Source organism: Oculina patagonica, chromosome 2 (assembly GCF_052425735.1).
Source record: "Oculina patagonica isolate OP01 chromosome 2, crgOcupat, whole genome shotgun sequence".
NCBI classification, from domain to species: Eukaryota; Metazoa; Cnidaria; class Anthozoa; order Scleractinia; family Oculinidae; genus Oculina; species Oculina patagonica.
In genome coordinates, this window is record NC_135759.1 from 2179561 (window position 1) to 2199424 (window position 19864).

At 37.9% G+C, this 19864-nt stretch overlaps 2 protein-coding genes across 3 annotated transcripts; both read left to right on the forward strand.

Annotated features, from left to right (window-relative positions):
• The first annotated feature begins 34 nt into the window (after positions 1-34).
• Positions 35-16202, forward strand: LOC144642576 (histone-lysine N-methyltransferase NSD2-like). Its single transcript, XM_078501558.1, is given in 10 exon segments — positions 35-435; positions 2817-3320; positions 3323-3654; positions 3656-4713; positions 5499-5707; positions 6618-6730; positions 8834-9089; positions 10049-10351; positions 11199-11348; positions 13682-16202. Coding segments are annotated over 10 exon segments (3567 nt in total). The 5' UTR covers positions 35-140; the 3' UTR covers positions 14029-16202.
• Positions 16203-16847: 645 nt separating this feature from the next.
• Positions 16848-19779, forward strand: LOC144642621 (uncharacterized). 2 transcript variants are annotated; one of them, XM_078501642.1, is made up of 3 exons: positions 16848-17103; positions 17886-18137; positions 19422-19779. In XM_078501642.1, the coding sequence occupies exons 1-3, from the start codon at positions 16891-16893 to the stop codon at positions 19551-19553; spliced, it is 597 nt and encodes a 198-aa protein (XP_078357768.1). In that variant the 5' UTR covers positions 16848-16890; the 3' UTR covers positions 19554-19779. The 2 variants fall into 2 exon arrangements, with proteins under 2 accessions (XP_078357768.1, XP_078357769.1); XM_078501643.1 differs by having other exon boundaries at positions 17889-18137.
• The last annotated feature ends 85 nt before the right edge of the window (positions 19780-19864 follow it).

Consider the following 19864-nt stretch of genomic DNA (forward strand, 5'->3'; position numbering starts at 1 on the left):
TGTGTACCGCGGCGACCAATCAGAATCTTTCAACCGTTGTTCGATCCGGCGACGCTTCGAAGAATCGCTGCACGCCGCGAGTGATTTACTGCTTTTTAACTTAATTTACCGCGTGGATTTCAACTTTGTCATCTTCTTGGATGGCAACAGTAGAGACTAGAGATGATAGCGGCTCCTCTGAACCTTCAGAGAGCCCCAGTTCAAAAGAAAGCAAGGTTTCATCGAGCCCGACTCAAAGTGCTTCGTGGCTAGTCGGCGATGTAGTTTGGTCGAAAATCCCAGGGCATCCGTGGTGGCCTTCGATGGTTTCGTACGACCCCAACACGGCTGTTTCGTTCAAGTACAAAGGAAGAGCAAGATATTATCATGTGCAATTTTTCGGTCAGGATCCTGTTCGAGGCTGGGTTTCCGAAAGATCGATTTTGAAATTTGAAGGTAAGAAATCTGAGTGATGCATGCATTTGCTAAGAAATTGACGAGGTCGGGCGATAAAACTAACAGAAATCTCGCAAGCTTTATCGAAAATTGTGGGATTAATCTTAACACACTCCTGCTAGGTGTAGTAATTAAACACATCCTTGTCCTCATCGCTTAAAATAACGGCGGTGAATAATCGCTTGGCGATTTTTTAGTTCAAAATTTATATATTTTACCCCGCCATGTTTGCCCACATTTTATTCAAAACAAGTAATTCATTCACAAACAAGTCAAATGAATTACAGAAATTCGTCGCAAATTTCAGCCTGTGTGAACTGAATTTTAATCAGGAGCTTTTTGCAGAGTTTAAACTGAAGTTTTTAGCTTACTGGGAATTGTTTTCGATTCGTAACTCTTCTATGTAAATAGCTAGTGGTAGGCTGTACTTGAGACTTGTAGCTTACAATATGTTTTGGCGCTCGGCCATGTATAGGTTAGACCAGGCCTCTCAGCGCATGATCAATAACAGAAGCAGCTGTTTTGGGAAGAGAACTGTGAATTTTACTCAAAAACAGTTGTTGGTACTGTAAATATCTTCTCTTTCTCCAATCTACACCCCTCCTCAATGTGTTACTTAATTTTGCCTTGCTATGAAGAGGTCACATTTTCCAAAAAGCAACGCATTTATTAAAACTAATGATTATTATTCATCCTTGCAGAAAGAGATTTTCATCTTTTCATGTCATGAAAATTTGCAAGGGAATCAGCTGTTAAGATACATTGTATTAGGCCCAATTATGAGTTTCTGTCAATACGTTACTTTTTTATTGAAAATCTGAGAGTGTCTGGCTTTTCATATAATTTTGTTTTAAATAATTTTTGATGACCTCCAGATACACCTCAAGCTCAAAATATTTTTAACATGTTTTGGTCTTTTACTTTTGTTGTTACCTTGCTATTCTGAAAAAAAGAGAGTATTAATTATCATTCAGAAAAATTAAATAATCTTTTGCCGTCCAAAATGTCAATATTTGACATAAAACCTTCAGAAGTAGCATAAGAAATTAGATGTTTGGGTCAGACATCTCTAAGTTACAGTCCGTTCACTGATTCTCGTGATATCATTCATTATTTATATGCTACTGGTAATGTAAGTTTCAAATGAAAAACATAAACCTTATAACTCCTATTCATCCACTGTTTGTAATATAAGATTACATTTTTTCAAAAAAATTCAATATTTCAATTTCACTGATTTACCTTATGAAGGCTGACATTATTCGCCGTAATTTATGCAAAACTGCTTCGTCTACCTTTTTGTTTTTGACGTGCAGGTTAATTAAAACTGAAATAGGCTAAAGGGTTTATCTGATTCTCAAAACTCTTTTGTTACTGATGATCAAAACAACTTATTGTGTCTGTGATAAAAAAACTCCAAGAAATAACTAATTTAAAATATTGTTCTTTAAGGTTATAATATCGTGCACCGATATTGGAAGTTGCACTGTAGATTTGATTATCACGTTTTTTCTTTATCAAAGAGCGATGTTTACAATGTGTTTGATAGGACAGTGTTCATTCTGACATTCACAACAGTTTGTTAATAGTAAAACTCTACAACCTCTTTTAAAACTCAAATTAGATATGAGAATTTGCTTGCTTCAATTTACTGAATCCTTGGATAAAATTAAAGTTAAAAAATTGTAATGAGGTTTGCAGCCGTGAAATGGTATTGACTGATTCAATATTTGTTGTACCAGTTTTTGTACATCAACAGTAATTGCTGACTTAGATTTACTGCGGAATAATTATTTGTATAAGCTTTTGTACAAAGAGTAGTTCATGATTAACAGGGTGATATCTAAATACACTGTACAGTGTTTCAGGAGCTAGGTCACGGACAAGGGACCTCAAAAAAATTGGCAAATTTTTTCAAGTATGTCATTCATAAACCATCTTAATCTTCGTCAATCAGAACCATCCTTGTTTTATTTTTGAGTTTTGATAACTCTGTTCTTGTTTTTCTACGTTGGAAAACTGTTAATGTGTGTTTTTCCTGCGTAAACATATTTATTTTATTTTTTTTTTTTTTTTTTTTTTTTTTTTTTTTTTTTTTTTTCCAAATTTTTTATATTTTTTTTCCTTTTTTTCCCTTTTTTTTTTTTTTTTTTTTTTTTTTTTTTTTTGGCCCGTTTTTTTTTCCCGGTTTGGCCCAATTGAGATTTTTTTTTTTTTTTTTTTTGAGGTTTCCTTCAATTCAAAACTAATCAGAAAAATGACTTAAATACCTGACATTGCTCCTTTAAACCTAACAGGTTAACGCTCTGACAGTTCTAGCCAGGGTTAATTATTGCTTTCTCTTTGTAAGGAAATTTATTGAAGTTTGTGTCTTATTTTAGGTCGACAACATTTTGAGAATTCCATTCATGGAAAACAACTCAAGATAGCACAAAAGCGTGTCGCACCGTGGGAAACTGCAGTTAAAGTCGCAGAAAAAGCCAAGCCAATGAACAGGCATGAGCGACAACTATGTTACACCTTTAAGTACTATGACAAGAACCAGGGCAAGCGGCTTGACCCCTCAAAAATGAAAAAGTTAAATGGCTTCACATCCTTACCAGAGCAAGTGAATGGTATGGTCGATGAACATGCAAATGGCATGTCTGATCACGGTCAATCAGAAACTCCAAATCAAGAACTCGAGACGTTAAATGGAGATGCGCATTGTGCTAACGGGTTCAAGGAAGACCAAAAGAAAGTTGCGAAGGAAAGGGTTCAGCGTAAACGAAAACTGACTGCCCTGGTAGCGGCTTCAAAATCAGTTCCAAACCATATTGAACATCCGAAAAGTGTTGAGCCACCAAAGAAAAGGAAAAAAAGGACTTCCAAGCAAAATAATGAGTTAACACTTCTGTTCACTCAGATGAAGGCACTGACAAAATCGACATTCCATTAAAACTTAAGCTGGGTGATAAACTCAATCTTAACACAGACTTGCATGAAAAGTGTAATGGTTTGTATGGCAGTACTAGTAGTAGCCCTCCTAGGATAAATGGAGACATTTCTTCTTTTGGAGCAAACCTGGAGGTATCGCCCAACACTGCCCTAAAATTGAAAATCAGAAAAATTACACCGAAACAAAATCAACCTGAAGGAAAGCGCAAGAGAGGAAGGCCTCGAAAGCCACAGTTCGTCATTGTCAGTGAAGATGAAAAGGACATGTCAAATCATTCCCCAATTGGCAGACAATGTTGAAGGCGGAAAAAATCCAGAGAGTGGAAAGCTATCAGAAGAAGATAGTGAGGACAAGACACCTGTCAAGAAGAAGCGAATCCGAAAACCTTCAAGCAAGGTTCTTAGTGCTAAGGAAGTGACAGTGTTACCTATTAAGGAAGCACCAGTGTTGAAAGTAAAAGAAAAGAAGAAAGTTGAGGCGAAAGTAAAAGAAAAAGAAAGTAAAAAGGAAATAGAAAGTAAAAAAGTGAAAGAGGAGCAAGAGAAAAAGAAAGAAATACCCGAGCTCAATGGTTTAGTTGAACGAGAAGGTAGCGTGGCTGGAAGCGTGACGTCATCAAGCGTAGGGGATGAGACTGGGAGCGTCAAAAATGGTGCGAACTCAAAGAAGGATAAGGAAGCCGTGTGTATCGTTTGTGAACAACAGGAGAATCTGATATTTTGTGAGGGCATCTGCGGCAATGCTTTTCACTTGGATTGTATTGGACTATCTGTTGTACCAAAGGGAAAGTTTGTCTGTGACGAATGTGTGACTGGCAATCACTGTTGTTTCGTGTGTAGACAGACTGGAAACGTGAAACAGTGTAGTCAACCAATGTGTACAAAACACTACCACGAAGAATGTTTAAAAACATTTAAAACTGCAAAGTTTGATGGCGATCGCTTTTTCTGCCCACTTCATTTTTGCAGCACTTGTGTAACAAACAAATCTTCAGTAGCTAGGGGACGAATGATTCGTTGCGTACGCTGCCCAACAGCATATCACCTTTCTGGTTGCCTCGTCGCAGGCTGTATTCCCATTAGTTCACATTTTATGGTTTGCGCAAAGCATTTCTTGCGTGAGAAAAACAAGGCTCATCACACGCATGTCAATGTGAATTGGTGTTTTGTTTGTTCCATTGGAGGCACACTGATCTGTTGCGAGAGTTGCCCTGCGGCATTTCATCCTGAATGTATCAGTTACGAGGGGATTCCAGAAGGACATTTCTTTTGCAAAGATTGTACAGAAAACAAACAGCTGCTCTATGGAGATATTGTGTGGGTCAAGCTTGGAATGTACAGGTAATAAGACAACAAAAGGTTAAGCCTCTGAGCCAAGTGGCCCATATTTGCGCAGCTTATCCCGGTTTTTGTAGCACTAAGCGGCTAGGTGTATTTCTATTCCCCCATGGATGGATGCTAGCCCCTCGCAGGGTTACCCCTTTTTAGCCTCCTTTTTTCGCTGGTACCCATTTATACACCTGGGTGGGGAGAGGCACTATGGGAGTAAAGTGTCTTGCTCAGAACACAACACAGTGACCCCGGCTAGGGTTCGAATCCTGGACCACTCGATCTGGAGTTCAGTGCGCTAACCATTAGGCCACCGTGCCTCCCAAGACAACAAAGAAGGGTCTAAACTGTTTTGGTTGTTGTTGTCCTCCTATTTTCTCAAATCAGTAGGTTTAACAAGGAGGCTGCAGTTTTGAAAAGCCACTGTTTTTTTTTTTAATGGAGGCGGGTGCTGATATCTGATCAAACAATGTGATTAACCTTATTAGTCAGAGTAACAGTTTTTTAACAATTTTGCACAGAAGGTAACAGAAAACAAATAACTGTGGTGGACAGATAACTCTAAGAACTTTTAACTACCTCTAAAATGATTGTTTCCCTGTTGATTAACTATCTTGCCAAAGAAAAGGGGGTTTGGTAGAGCTTTTACAGTAGGAATTCTTGGGGCACAAAATGCATTTTAATCCAGAAACATTGTCTTCATGACAGCGACACCCAACCGTTCTGCCCACCCAAAATCTTGGTGAAAATTCTTTCTCTTTTAGTAGCATTAAAATGTTTGTTTGTAATCTTGTCAGGTGGTGGCCAGCGCAGATTTGCAACCCGCGGGACGTACCTACAAACATTCAAAACATGCGGCACCAGCCGGGAGAGTTTCCAGTCATGTTTCTGGGGTCACACGACTATTACTGGATTCACAGAGGCCGTGTGTTTAGCTATCAGGAGGGTGACAAGGGGTCAACAGACTCTGGCAACAACAAACATTTGGCCAAGATTTTCAAACAAGGTAAGCAGGTTTCCTTTGGGTAGTCGAAGATGGCAAGATAACAATTTAAGGTCATCTACATTTTGAGCTTACTCAGCTCTAATAACTCCCAAGACACTAGCTCTACTACAAGTAGCTAGCTCCACTAGCTCTAATAACTCCCAAGACAGGTTTCAAAATGTTTTGGAGTAGGCATCAGCAGCTGGAAGAGTAGGCAGCTGTAACAAGCTGAGTTTGTTTGTTGCGAGCTGATTGCCATGACCAGAGTAACCGGGGACAGATAATCAAGTACCCGGCGGAACTTCGGTGGTCGCTGGCTTGTTTTGTAAACCCTGCCAAGAGAGCTCAAAACTTGAATAAAGAATCCAAAATTTTATTTTGTAGAATAACGAGAAACAAACAAAACTATGCAAAAGTACTGTTCAGTAGCTTTTATTTGAATGGTCACAAAATACATGTAGAGGTTCATCAGCAAACTACACTTCTTTAACAGGTTAAAACAGTGCCTCTATACACTGAAGCCCTGAAAACAAAAGAGGTAGTGTTCACAGGGTTGTCAAAATAAGCCGGCAACCGGCGCATTTCACCGGCTATTCTGAATACTGCGCCGGCTACTCGGACTATCAGTAGGCCAGTTCTGAGTGTGTGTTATCAAGTTCTGAGTGTTTCATAGCCCCCAACTATTTGGATGGAACCTGCTACTCAAAATCCCACAGACAACCCTGTGTTCATTAGGAATAAGTGACAATAAAGGTTCTAGAGTAGTTGTTACTTGCTGAAAATTATGTATATCCAGGATTTTTGTTTGTCTGCTTGTTTTTTATGTTTGATTGAGGATGCGACCGTCAGATTTTGAGCATTAGATTGTTCAATCAAAGAGGAAATCTAAAGAGATATTTTTACGTCTCAAACATTTTTTGCTTCCATTCAGCTCTTGTTGAAGCTAAGCAAAAGTATGCAGAATGGAGGACGGCACAAGAAAACAAAGCGGAGCAGGACCTTCAGAAAATGTCCAAGAAACCTGCACCTTATAAACACATTAAGGTTAGGAAATCAATCTACATGTACATGTAGATAAAATTTAATAACTACATGCTAGTAATACATTGTTTTTTAGTGGTACAGTTGAGTGCACCATCAATGACATAAATTCTCAGGGCTCGAGACTAACGGTAGCCAACTAGCCAAAGGCTAGTAAAAATGCAGTTTTGGCTAGTAGCTTTTGGCCTTTCACTAGCCAAAATGGCTAGTGAAAAAATCAGGCATTAGTGGCAAGAAACCGCATTTATTAAAATCGTCTCTCAGAGAATATATCTAACAAGTAAACTGTTGACATTATAGAATGTGAAGCTTTAAACAAAATTCTAGTTGACAAAAATGCATGTACATGTACAATTTTTATAGTGAAGAACAAAGCCCAATTTTTTAAGGACAAAAAAAAAACGTGAAAATTTAAGGAACATTTTACGGTTAAAGGTTTAAACATTATCGGACATTGTTTTCACCCTCTCCCCCCCCCCCCCCTAAAAGAAGAACTATGCTTAAAAATTGTGGCAAGAAGAAAATAAGTTTTGGCTAGTGAAATCATTGCTGTCACTAGCCACTTGGCTAGTTAGCAAATAAGTTAGTCTCGAGCCCTGATTCTGATATCTAATACAAAGATAAAGAAACGTATTCATAGGCGATTGATTCATCAATTTCTTTTGATTATGATTATGTCTGCGACTAAATGTATGGTTATGTTGTTAATATTTTCTTGAAAATGCAAAAATCAGAATGACATGAATAATTATCATAATTGGCCAAAAAAAATTTATTTCTTATGCACATCAAGCAAACAAAGTTTGGAAGTTGCGCATTGATACCCAGGAGAAAAAAGTTTATGATTATGGTTAAATGCTCATGACTCTTATGTTTCTTACGGGTTTAGTTTTAGGCCTTAGTGAAATTAATATCTCTATGTGGGCCTTAAAATGGTACATTAGTTCATAAAGATTATACAGAAGTGATATTTTTTCTCCTGCGAACCATTCCCTGCAGTTCCCATTGCAGTGGTATGCAACCTCAGGAGGTAAATCAAATACCAGGAAATGTGTTGAAGAGGTCTTCAAAAAAAAAACAATTTCCTTTGCTACCCACTTAAATTCATTCTCTTGCTTACATTCATTCGTTTGACACACATACAGCTACAGACAACAGATTATCATTCATTCTGTCATGTATGCACACACAAACTATACTTGACTTGAAGACAGCAATGCATTTCTACATTTTTAGCAGCCAGTAGCTAATGTAAACAGTTTGTGTATTTTCTGTGCGTGAAAAAATGCACTCCAGTTAGGATCTCCATTTTTAATTATTTCTCCTTGTGGATTTTCAAGCATTTTTTACTTTTGTATTTAAATTGCCTTGCATAAAACAATATTTTTTCTGAGAATTGTCAGGTCATTCATTTATTTTAAAGACTTGACCACTCCTTTTTTTAATTAAAACTGGATGCTGTACATGCCTTGTCTTGCTAAGCAGGGCTGCAAACAGTCAGTCATTGAACTTTGGCAGACCAAAATTTGCTCGTTTCCGACAAAATCCCAAGTGAAGTCGGACATGATGTCTGGACGATATTTTGATCATTAATCATTTTACGGCAACAATAAATAAAATTCAACCTTTTTTTTTGGTGATGTCCAACCACAATAATTTTTATTTTGTTTTGTCCGACCGACCAAATGGTGTCTTGGTAGGACATATGTCCTTTCAAGTGAAAAAAATTATTTGAAGCCTTGCTAAGGGTCTCTTTGTTGTTTCCTGGGCAAGGCCTGTTACTCTCACAGTGCTGTGCCAGACAGGAGTATAAAAATAACGGGTACCAGCACAGGGCTGTCATTAAGGGCCATAACCAGTAACATTTCAGCATAACAAGGAGTCTTTAGTAGCCGCCCTCTCGATCACTGCCGCAAATACAGGTGAAGTACAACATCCGTCTGTCATAAAGGTCTGTAACCCATAACACCTGTTACGGCTAGGCTTACTCAATGTTACCGGTGATTTGAGGTGAAAAGGTCGATTGGTGTTGTGTTACACCCCTAAAGGTTTCACATTACAAAAACTGGAGTTATGACAGTCTTTTCTTGCTTCCTTTCACTGTAGGTAAACAAGTGCACAACAGCCGTTCGAATGCTGATTGATCCATCAGAGCTGCCCATGTGCGACTGCTCAAGTGACAGTGAAAACCCTTGTGGTCCAGAGGCGAACTGTCTGAATCGCATGCTCCAGTTTGAGTGTAATCCAACCCGCTGCCCCTCAAAGGAAAACTGTCAGAACCAACGATTTCAAAAAAGGCAATACGCGGATTGTGAGCCATTCAGAACACTACATCGTGGATGGGGGCTGCGATGCAAGGAAGGTTGGTGACAGAAATGATTATAATTTGTGGCTAAATTGATTAAAATGTAACTTAGGTTAAGTATGTTTTGTCATTTAATGTAAAATTAGCCAGGGCAGAAAATACAGACTCAGGAAAGCACTGCTTTTTACTATTATTGCAAAATTAAGTCTTTGCAAAATTCCAAAGCTCGCAGAAATTTAACTTTAACCTGAAACAGTTCATAACAACCCATCACAAAAATAAAATGTAGATCAGGTTAAGCTGCTTTTTTATCATGGATAAAGCTTATTTGTCTATGACATTCATTATTGGAAGATTTAGAAGATGCATTACCTTCGATACTTGCATCTAAGTCGTGAACACGTGCCGCCGAGGGGGGGAACATGATCTAATTGGGCATCAAACGTGGCATGATTGGTCATCAAACGTTTGAAGTTTAGCAGACCGTAATGAACTTTCGCGCCGAAACTTCAACACATTCCGATTTCGAAACAGTCGAAATGGCGGAAAGATTGGATATCAAGACTTCCTTCAACAAATTGATCCTGTTCTTTGTTGATATGCATTTGCAGGTTCACTTGAATCACTTCTGGTGAAAGTTTCGCCTGTTCTCAGTGTTTATGGTGAGCATTTTGAGCGTGAAAGTTGCCGTTACGGTCTGCTAAAGCTTCAATGTTTCATGACGAAACATGCCATGTTTAGATATCCAGGACTTAGATCATGTTTCTTTCAAATCAAAGAAATTTTTATTCAGCAAAGGCGGCTCGTGTTCACGCTTAGATGCAAGCGACGGTATCTTAGATACTTTTACTATCCGATTCTCCAACATGCTTTCGATTTCGTTAAGGTTTTTTTATATTTACCCTCTATTCTCTTTTCCCCTTTCCCTTTTACTTTTTTTCGGGGTTCCCTAAACAAATCTACTAGCTATTGGTTGCACAAGTTTAATGCTGTCATACTATTTCTTTCTATACCAGATGTCAAAAAGGGCCAGTTTGTTATTGAGTATGTCGGGGAGCTCATTGACGAGGCCACTTGCCAAGAACGTGTGCGCAAAGGCGAAGACATCACAAACTACTACATGTTGACAATAGACAAGGATTGCATTATCGATGCCGGTCCCATGGGAAATCTGTCACGGTTTATGAATCACAGTTGTGATCCAAACTGCGAGACACAGAAGTGGACAGTCAATGGAGATGTGCGGGTGGGACTTTTTGCCGCTCGGGAAATTAAGGCAGGCGAAGAGTTGACCTTTGATTATCAACTGGATTGTTTAGGTTAGTGGTTAAAACTCTATGATCCAGTTGCGGTGTTATTTAACCATTAGAGGGCAAGCTTAAAGTTTGTATCAGCTGATAGTTTATAATAATAGTTTATTTAAACTCTTTGCAGTTAAAAGAAACTGAATTATCGAGTGACACTTACATGAAATGAAAAGTCTACTATTTACAATTAAAAATCTATCAAAAAAGGACTAATTACAAAAAGTATCGAAATGTGAAAAAGCTTTCAGCTCTCTTTGTCCTACATGTTATGGCATTATTATACAGGTAAAACTTTGGCGCTTTGTGCCTTACATTATACTTAGACTCTATCAGTGCTGGTCTCGGTAGCAGATGGTGAATAGGATGTTCATCTGACTTCATTTGATTCATGTATTTGTAGTTTGCAAGGGGTGAAGCCCTGAGTCAACTATCAAAATCGATAGAAACTGAGAGCAGCCATCTAGTTGTTTTAGCATGATCCAGTGGCTGATCTAGTAAACATAGAATATTGCTAGAATTGATTTCTTAAGGGTATGAATTAATAAAATTCATCAAAAAACTTGTGCTCTGAGAGCCGTATTCTTTGTTGTTACTTTTGTTGGGCAATTTTTCCACCTTAAAAAAAAAACATAGTTCACACGTGTTTTTCAACAATTGACATCCAATGATGAAATCTACCAATTGTTACCAAACTTCTCCACAGATTTGTACGAATGGCCTCTAACGTTAAACAGATCTCAAACAGGACTGCTTTTTTTCTAAAACAACTGATGAAGGGATCAGAATTAAATCTTTTTGACAATAGAGTAAGTACATATGTTATAAATCCTTTATCTGTATTTTTCTGCCATTCAAATAGGGAATGAAAAGAAGAAGTGCCACTGCGGAGCTAAAAACTGCAGCAGTTTCCTTGGAGTGAGGCCCAAGAACCAGATCCAGGAGGAGAAATCTAAAAAGACAGCAGACAAGAGGAAAAAGAAGAAAATCAAAAAGACTGTTGTCAAAGAAGGTAATTGTGTTAATTTTTTGTTAAAAAATTTTTAAATGCGAACATCTGTGACTCAAAATAGTAATATACCATTTTCCTGAATCAGTTAGCATTAAGTGAACATCTACAGTCAAATTATCTAAAGCAGCACAATACCCGAGGGGAACGGGGGGAGACAGCAACGAGGTGCTGAGGGGGGAGACACACCGGCGGGCGCGCAGAGGGAATCGGGTATTTTTCTCCTCCAAAATTGGTTGTATTTGCATGAGCTTGGCAGATCACTGCATTGTGTTCTTGTACAAGACAAGACACTATACTCTCACAGTGTCTCTCCCACCCAGGTGTAAAAATGGGTACTGGTGAAGTAGGAAGGCAAATTTAGCAAAATGCCAGTTATTATGTTCGCAAGTTGCTGTGTTTTGGTAGCTTATTGTGTTCACTGGTTTTGTGGTTATGTTTACACATCTTTCAGTAACAGTTTTTTGTGACGATTAATACCGTTTATTATAACAATGAATAAATTAATTTTTAAATAATAAGCTACTTAAGCTTGTAATCAATAATATTGCTACCAAAGTGCTTTGTCTGTTTTACTGTTAAAATAAAAATTCTTAACTTGAATTATTTAATAATAATATTAAAACTAAACAAGATCTTACTAGTATATTTTTGCTATCTAAGTAAGAGCTTCTAAACATTGTATATCAACTAAAGCCTGAACAGTATAAAGCTGGCCCTTCTTTTAATATAAAGTACTTTAATATTAGATTAATGGCCTAAAACGTAAAAAGCCTTGTGCTGAAAATTTTTAAAATAATTTGCGCTAAAGGCTTTGTAAAATATTAGTGATCTTTTCAAATTACAATCAAAAGGATAATGGTTTCTTGTAAAAAAAAAATCATATTTTCATGCTCAAAACTGTCTTTTTGAAAAACGTCATTTGGCCAAACTTCAGAATACAGGGCCATTTTTTATTCCCATGTACTTTGGAGCCGGTTGCAATTTTGACTTGCAGTAGACCACACAAGTTGTTTTATGTCTCTTGCCATCCTATCATTCCCTAGACCCTCTTTAAAGGGAATCACGGGCAGATACACGAATTTTTTTATTAGAGGTGCCCTCCCCCCCCGGATCCGCTTCTGCAACCTATCGTTATTCCCTAGACCCTCTTTAATATATAATACTGGTCTTCGTTAAAATTTGTTTTAAGAACACTGTAACTGAAGCAAGCATTTTTGTTTGGCTTCAGATATACCAGTGTACACCGAGCATCGCAAGCGACCCCCTCCTCTACCAGCCGTTCATCCTGAAGCCAGCAGTGAGCATGGCACAAGTTGTAACACCACTGACCAAGCAATAAAGCTCACAGGCACCTCTCCTCTCAATAGCGCCTTGCCTTGGACGTATAGCCCACTTCAGCCAGCGTTGACCTTAAACAATAATGCGTAGACAAGGTGCGCTTAACAATTAATCACTAAATGTTAGGTTCAGTAAGAAGTCTTGAGTAGTAAGAAATGTTTTGTCATGGAATAAAATACTTTGTGAACTAAAACTAAATACTGAACACAAACGTGTGTCTGTATTGTAATTCATTTCTAAATACAGTCCTACACCATATTATAGTCATCGTCACTTGCTGATCATTATTTTAGGGTCTTAGTCATTTATCTAAATGCAGCCTTGAAAACACTGTGTTGGCAAAGAAAGGTAAAATGTTGATTTAGAATTATTGTGGTTTTAGTCATGTACGAACTCTGAAATTTAATTCTCAACCAATTTTTCACTTTTTTTTGCCGTCTCCCTCCCGTCCTCTCTAAATCTTTGGGTCAAATTTTTTTTTTTTTTTTTTGGGGTTTTTTTTTTTTTTTTTTTTTTTTTTTTTTTTTTTTGCCCCCCCCTTTTTTTTTTTTGGGCCAAAAAAATATTTTTTTTTTTTTTTTTTTTATTTTCCTTTTTAAAAAAAAATAAAGTGATTTGGTTAAGAAATCAGATAATCTCTAAATTAAAGGAAATTATCCTTTTTTTTACTTGTCGGTGATAAAAGTTTAACTTGCGATAATCGTAAAAATTAATTAAATAGACTTCATCAGTTTAAGAATAAAAAGACAGTACTTATCTGTAGAGTTTTTGTAAACTACAGGCAGAAATGACTCTAAGTTAATAAGCATTAAGTTAACAGTCTTGAGTTAACTGACATGTTTTTTTGCAACCTTAATTCTAATTCATTACTCAAGAAATGAACCATAACTCTACCCTGACAATATGACTCTTTAGATAGATGAATAGTCTCTGATTGGTTTTTCCAAAATGAGCAGAAAAAAATTGTTGCCAACTAACCTCTACTTTAATTTCAGTTCACGAAGATGAATGCTACATCTGTGGTGACGGCGGGGAACTTCTCATGTGCGACAAGGGAGGCTGTTTAAAGTGCTACCACAAGGACTGCCTCGGAGGTGACACCACCGTCCGCGGCAAGTGGATCTGCCCTTGGCACTTCTGCGACGACTGTGGCAAGTGGGCAAACATTCTATGCTCTGAATGTCCAAATTCCTACTGCAAAGCTCACGTGTCTGGTCAAATCACGGAGCTGGGAAATGGAATCCATGTCTGCTGTGATCACATAGTGACGCGGAAGAAGAAAACGCAAAACCAAGCAGAGGATAAGGATGATTGTGAAGCAGCCTGCCCTGGTATTGAGTAGATACCACTGAAAGTCTAGGAAAATTAGACATTATATTTTTAGCTCACTATTATAAGATTTTAGTTTGTAGAGTTAGTGACACACTAAACACGTAATAAGAAAAATCTTATTTTGTATTATGTAATATGTAGTTATACGTAGAATAGAAATTGGCAGCTTTTAAAGTGAACCTTGCTTAAACTATCGCACTGTATTATAAGATATTTTCTTAAGAGACCAACAATGTCTTTGCTATTCATTTCACGAGAGCATTTCCTTTGGATCTCACATGTTGAAATATGGGTCATAAAGCAAAGTTTCAAAACGAAGTGAACACATTTTATCATTGTACTGGCTTGTATCAAAGCATGCTCATAAGAACTGGCTTTATGTCGCCTTCATTATTTTCTTTAACATATAACATAAAATTATATCCTTTACATTCATCTGGTTTTAGTTTAAATGGATCGTTTTGTTACAGTTTGACCTGTTAAAATGCAAGTGATTTGTGACTGATTTCATTTCATTTTAACATTTAGAGAAAACTAAATTCTAGAATTATTTGCCTGGTAAAATATATCTTCCCTTCTATTATTATCATCATCATTATGCAAATTTTCAAGTTAATTTTAACCTTAAAAAATATCTTGACATGTTTAGGCCTTATTTTGTGTAGTGCACAAAAAAAGGGCACCTTTAAGAGTGATTTGGGCAAACATCCCAACTAGGCACATAATTCTGGTGGAAAAGCATGGAATTCTACTGTTTTATTTATAGATAACTTTGACTTTCTGTCCCAAAATCAACATGTTTATTTGTATACATGTTTTTATGGCATCTCCTTGTTGATGATTCTGTATATTCTCATTGCCTTCTGCTTGACAATGTATTGAAATTGTAGGGAGATTTAAGGTGCAGATCACTCACCCTTGGAACTTTTGCTGGAAAGAAAGTTTCCTGCCTTCACATAGAAAACGGAAACTAAATTTTATGCGGTATAAAATACAGCATTCTATAATAACTTATTTTTACATTTTACTCATACAAGGACCTGAACAAAAATTGATTAACAAGGCTCGATTTTGCTGAATGCTTTTGGTTTAGGTGATTGTGGAGTTAATATTTTTAATCAACATTCATGACAAACCGCTAAGCTGACATAAGGTATTAAGGACTTTTGTATCTCTTATATACATCTTCTGAGTCAGTGTTTAATATTTATTTGGAAGTTAAATATATAACATAGTGGTCTAAAACTGTTTCACTTTTCTCAGTGCTTTTGAATCAACCCTTAAGAACATTTTGGGAAGCATTCAATTAAGACTAGCCATATAACATTCATTTACTTGCCTGACTTTTTAGCCCTTTCTATCCAAAAGCAAAACTCGGCATCAATAATAACTGTGATTCTAACTTTTACCGCAAGTCTTTATGACACACTAGCATGTGACCATTCATATGAAAGTTACTAAGCAGTACTTTCATGCGGTGCTATTTTATTACAAGGTGGAACTAACTTTAAAATCTGTAGATGAACCCCTAGTGTATGAATGAAAGTTATTGAGCAGTATTTTTGTTGTGGCACTGTTTGTTAAAGTTAAGTACAATTTTGGATTTTATTCTCACCTTTGGAGGTCAACACTTGTGGGAAGGGGGTTAAAACTATTCCTGTAGTGGGGGAGGGGAGGGTAGAGGAGTAATTACTGTAGATAGTTATTGTATTTCCTTGTATCATCAATTTATTGCTTCTAAATGCGGTGCAAAGATTCCTATTCAACACGATTCCATCTAAAGTTACGTTACGAATTCATTTGTACGTGGATGTAAATGACCCATATCCAAGTCAACGTTTTCTTTGCTGAAGTCTGTCGTTATCCAAACAGACTCTAATTCATAACGGGCAGATTGTTGCGTGACACCAAATTTCACAGTCACGCACATGTTGCATCGCAGGCGTGACGCCGTGGTCTGGAAGTGAGTTGCTAAAACTTGTACATGTCTAATCTTTTTTGTATTTTTTTAAGTAAAATTCTATTTTGACGAGATTGTAAGGAATGGATTCTCGTGTTGGAAAGACTGTCTTTGAAATAGTTTTATTCTTTGTTTACAATATTCTTGATTTAGTGATTGCAGTCTTTTTGAAATTACAATACTTGTCCTGTGTAATAAACTTAAATAAATGACTGTCTTGACAACCTGTGTTGAAGTTGTGCTAAGAAGCTTCGTCACGCAATTCACCAATGCGTGACACAGCCCACCCTACAAAAAAGCTACTTTTGCCCCCAAAAGGGCGAAGTTGCAAAGAAGGGCCGAACGTAAATTACAGTGGAACCCCGATATAACGTTGAGAATTTAGCGTAATCGCTACTTTTTTCCACTCGTTCTTCGCGTAGCCATTCTTTTGGCTCGTCACGCAATCCTTCGAAAGATTGCGTGACGAGATAAAAAGACTGTCTGCGTAGGAGGCTATTGTTCTCGCTAAACCCGTTGTTTGTGCTGCTCCCCACCAACCGAAAGCCTGGAACGGCCTAGGCAACGTTACGAAGAACATGCTTCTCAGTTTAGCCACTCGCTGGAAACAATTTTGACCCCATTTTTAAATTGTTTTATTTTTGGACTTAAAAGTTATAGAAGAAAAACCTTCTTTCTTGTTTCCGAGAAGCAGTATAAGTTTTTTTCGCATTTCGATGCAGTGTTTCCGTAGCGAAAAGTTGTAAACAACAAACTTGCTCGTGCGACGCAGCGCGCGCGCGAATGACGCGATTCATCCGCGCGCTCTGGAGTTGATTGTGATGTCGTATGCACGCAGTGGTAGTTGTTTGAATGCGTCGGCGTATAATCAACGTTCATTTCTCAGCTAAAACAGCAGAGAGTGAAATCACCATGAGTTACGTTCCAAATCATTCGTATATCGGCCAGTATTACTTCAATCCACAATGGGTCCAGGTTGCCGGGGAGAATTCACCCTCTTCTCTTGTTTATGGCAACGTGGTCAATTATTCAGTTGGTCCTGATGGGACACATTATTTTTACCAGACTTATAGTGGTCAGTTTGTTGCTCCGACGACTCAAACAGTCCAATCAGTCACGAAAACGGTAAGATAGCATGCTTCGGTAAACGTTTACCGATTATTTTTTCAAATGATTATATATCTGCATTGGGTTTCTCAGCTTAGAATGTATACATTTAGTCTAACTGGTTCAAAAGTGCCTTCAAAACGGACTTTCGCGCGAACTTTGTTGGGTTAAGAATCAACATCGTGTAACATTTCGTACTGAACAATTTTAAACGCAGCATTTTGTTGCGGCACAATGTTGCAGGTCTTTGTATTGCCTTCAAAAACCAGCAACATTGTCAAACGGATTTTCAACGTTGTGTTAAAAATTTTCTTGTGTTTTCTTGCGAACAGGCTCCTTAGAGGAGTTAGCAAGCCGAGCGCGGTCTACGATTTTTTTTCTCGCGCTATTATTTTCCGGCTCGCTCTAGTTGCCCATTTTAACTTTTGTTGGTGGAGTGGAGAAGAGATTTGGGGAGTTTGAGATTTTTCCCGCTTTAAAGCTCTGGTTAAACGGGGGCGCAAGTAGTCGCAAGTTCAACTTGCATACAGACTTGCATTTGGTGGCCAAATGACCTCAAGTTTAATCGAAAATGCATCGGGCAAAATGTCAAAAAGCCATTTCAATGCTACTGCGCTAACAAAAACACTTGCGATGACTTGCATTAGGTTGCTAAACGGTGAAAAAATGTGCGTCGACTTGCAATGCAAATTTGATCTTGACCAAAGTGAGCGCAAGTGCGTGCAAGTTCTGGGCAAAAAGCGACGCAAGTAGTCGCAAGTAAAACCTTTAGGTAACAATTCTATTTTTCATATTTAAAGAAGTATGCCCCGCCTTCTTACGACGAAGCAGTCAAACCTCAAACTGAAAAAGCTTCTGGATCAAATCATAAAGAGACTGAAAGTAATACAGAGAAGGAACATTGCAATAATGATAAAATACCCCCAGAGGATGGAGCCGAGGACAACTACTCGTCCGATGACGATGTTTGGGCCACAGAAGATGAAGATTATGGCGATTATATCGACAACGACTCGGACAGTTCACAGGAAGAGTACAACGACAGTTGTTTGGTAGGCGCTATGAATTGAATTTGCTTTTGATAAGCACATGGAAATTTTTAAGAACACGAAAGCAGTGCGTAAAGAAGCATGAAGCGCTGTCGAGTGCTTCTCGCACTTTTTACGTGTTTTTAAAAAAATTCCAAGTGCTTATGTAACTCCACAAGGCACGAAGAGCAAGTTTACTATTTCTTTTTAAAATGTTCACGAAATTGCATGCACTCATACAAGTGACATAGGCCGCTTGTAACGCGGGGAACGTGGCCGCATGTATTGGGAAGTTAACTATAGCGCGCGTATACGTTTCCGTTCGACTGTGAAAGCAGGTGAAAGCATAGTTATAACTATGGATGGAATTTATCTCATATCACTCTGTAAGGAAGAAGAAACACATTCAACGAGTACAAATATGTCACGATACTCTGGGAGACCAATTAAACAGGTCTTCAGTAGTCCTCCTATTTGCATGGACCATATGCGCACAAAAACGATAGGATTTGGAAAATATATCGTTGGATACCGTATTTACTCCAATAAGCGCCACGACGCTTATTAAATTTTCGCGCCTCAAGTGCGGCGCTTATTCGAGGGCGGCGCTTATTTAAAATTTGAACGGCAATAGCGTATTTCGATTGTCAGTATATCTGTCTCTTGTTGAACAGAGAAGTGACGCTAGCCTTCACAACATTAACAAAACTACTTATTGTAAGAATCTTGGAAAGAAAAACTCATGGGCATTTTTTTTAAAAAAAAAAACAATCACGCGGTTTTAAAGCTGCTTTGAAGTGCTTTTTTTTTTAGTAAAGCGAAATTCTTCGAATAACCGCCGCATCGGGAGTGCGGCGCTTATTTTTGCCGGCGCTTAGAGTGGTTTTCACTTGAGTGTCGAAAGTAAATTGCGTTTGCTTTGGTTTTGCATTCACTACGCTTAGTGATTCGTTTAAAAATCTCGCGCCACTTCCTCAGCCAATTTGCTTCGAGGTTTGATTTGTCACTGGATTTTCTGTGTCCTTTTTGATTGGCCAGAGTAATTACTTTGGTTTTGGTTTACGACACTCAATTGAAAACTGCTCTATTATCATTTTTGTCCCAAATGCGGCGCTTATTCAAGTAAATACGGTAATCAATCTGCCACTGGCGAGAACATGCCATTCCTATCCGGAGTCCACATTCTAAGCGTTAGAAACCCCTGCTTAATAACGCCCGGAGAAAAAGAAATCCTCAAGTCCGATTTCTATGTAGCGGAGCCTTTTGCGGTCAAAGCTCTCTATCTAAAATGTATTCTTTTGGTTTTAGCGGGATTACCCGAGGGACAGACGCAGACCACTACGTCATAGAAGAGAGAACTCTCCCAGGTCTCCTCGAAGAGAAGTGGACGCGCGTTCAACCATTGTCTCCCTGGTACCGAAAGACTTTCAGGGGTTTTAACAAAACAACTGGCTTGAATCGTTGGAAGATTCCCAGCAAACTTTCAGCTTTTCCGTTGTTAAGCTCGAATCGAGCTTTCTGCCGCCCCACTTGGCTGAAAATGGGCCGCTTTTGAGCTTCATTTGTGCATTTTTTTCTTCTGTATCAGAGAAATTTTTATCCCGAAAATGGTGTTGTAAATAAAAAGGGATTAGAAAAACTGAATAAACTACACATATTGATAAAATACCACGTTCTTTACTAAAAAGATTTGTAAAACTACCCTTAAATTCCACATTTGCAAAAATTCGCCAACTCACCGAGATATTGAA

Excerpts from the sequence above, each read along its gene's own strand:
- LOC144642621 (XM_078501642.1), top strand. The coding sequence starts at position 16,891 with ATGAGTTACGTTCCAAATCATTCGTATATCGGCCAGTATTACTTCAAT. Across the intron at positions 17,104-17,885 it reads TCCAATCAGTCACGAAAACG|AAGTATGCCCCGCCTTCTTA; the intron begins GTAAGATAGCAT and ends TCATATTTAAAG. Across the intron at positions 18,138-19,421 it reads AGTACAACGACAGTTGTTTG|CGGGATTACCCGAGGGACAG; the intron begins GTAGGCGCTATG and ends TTTTGGTTTTAG.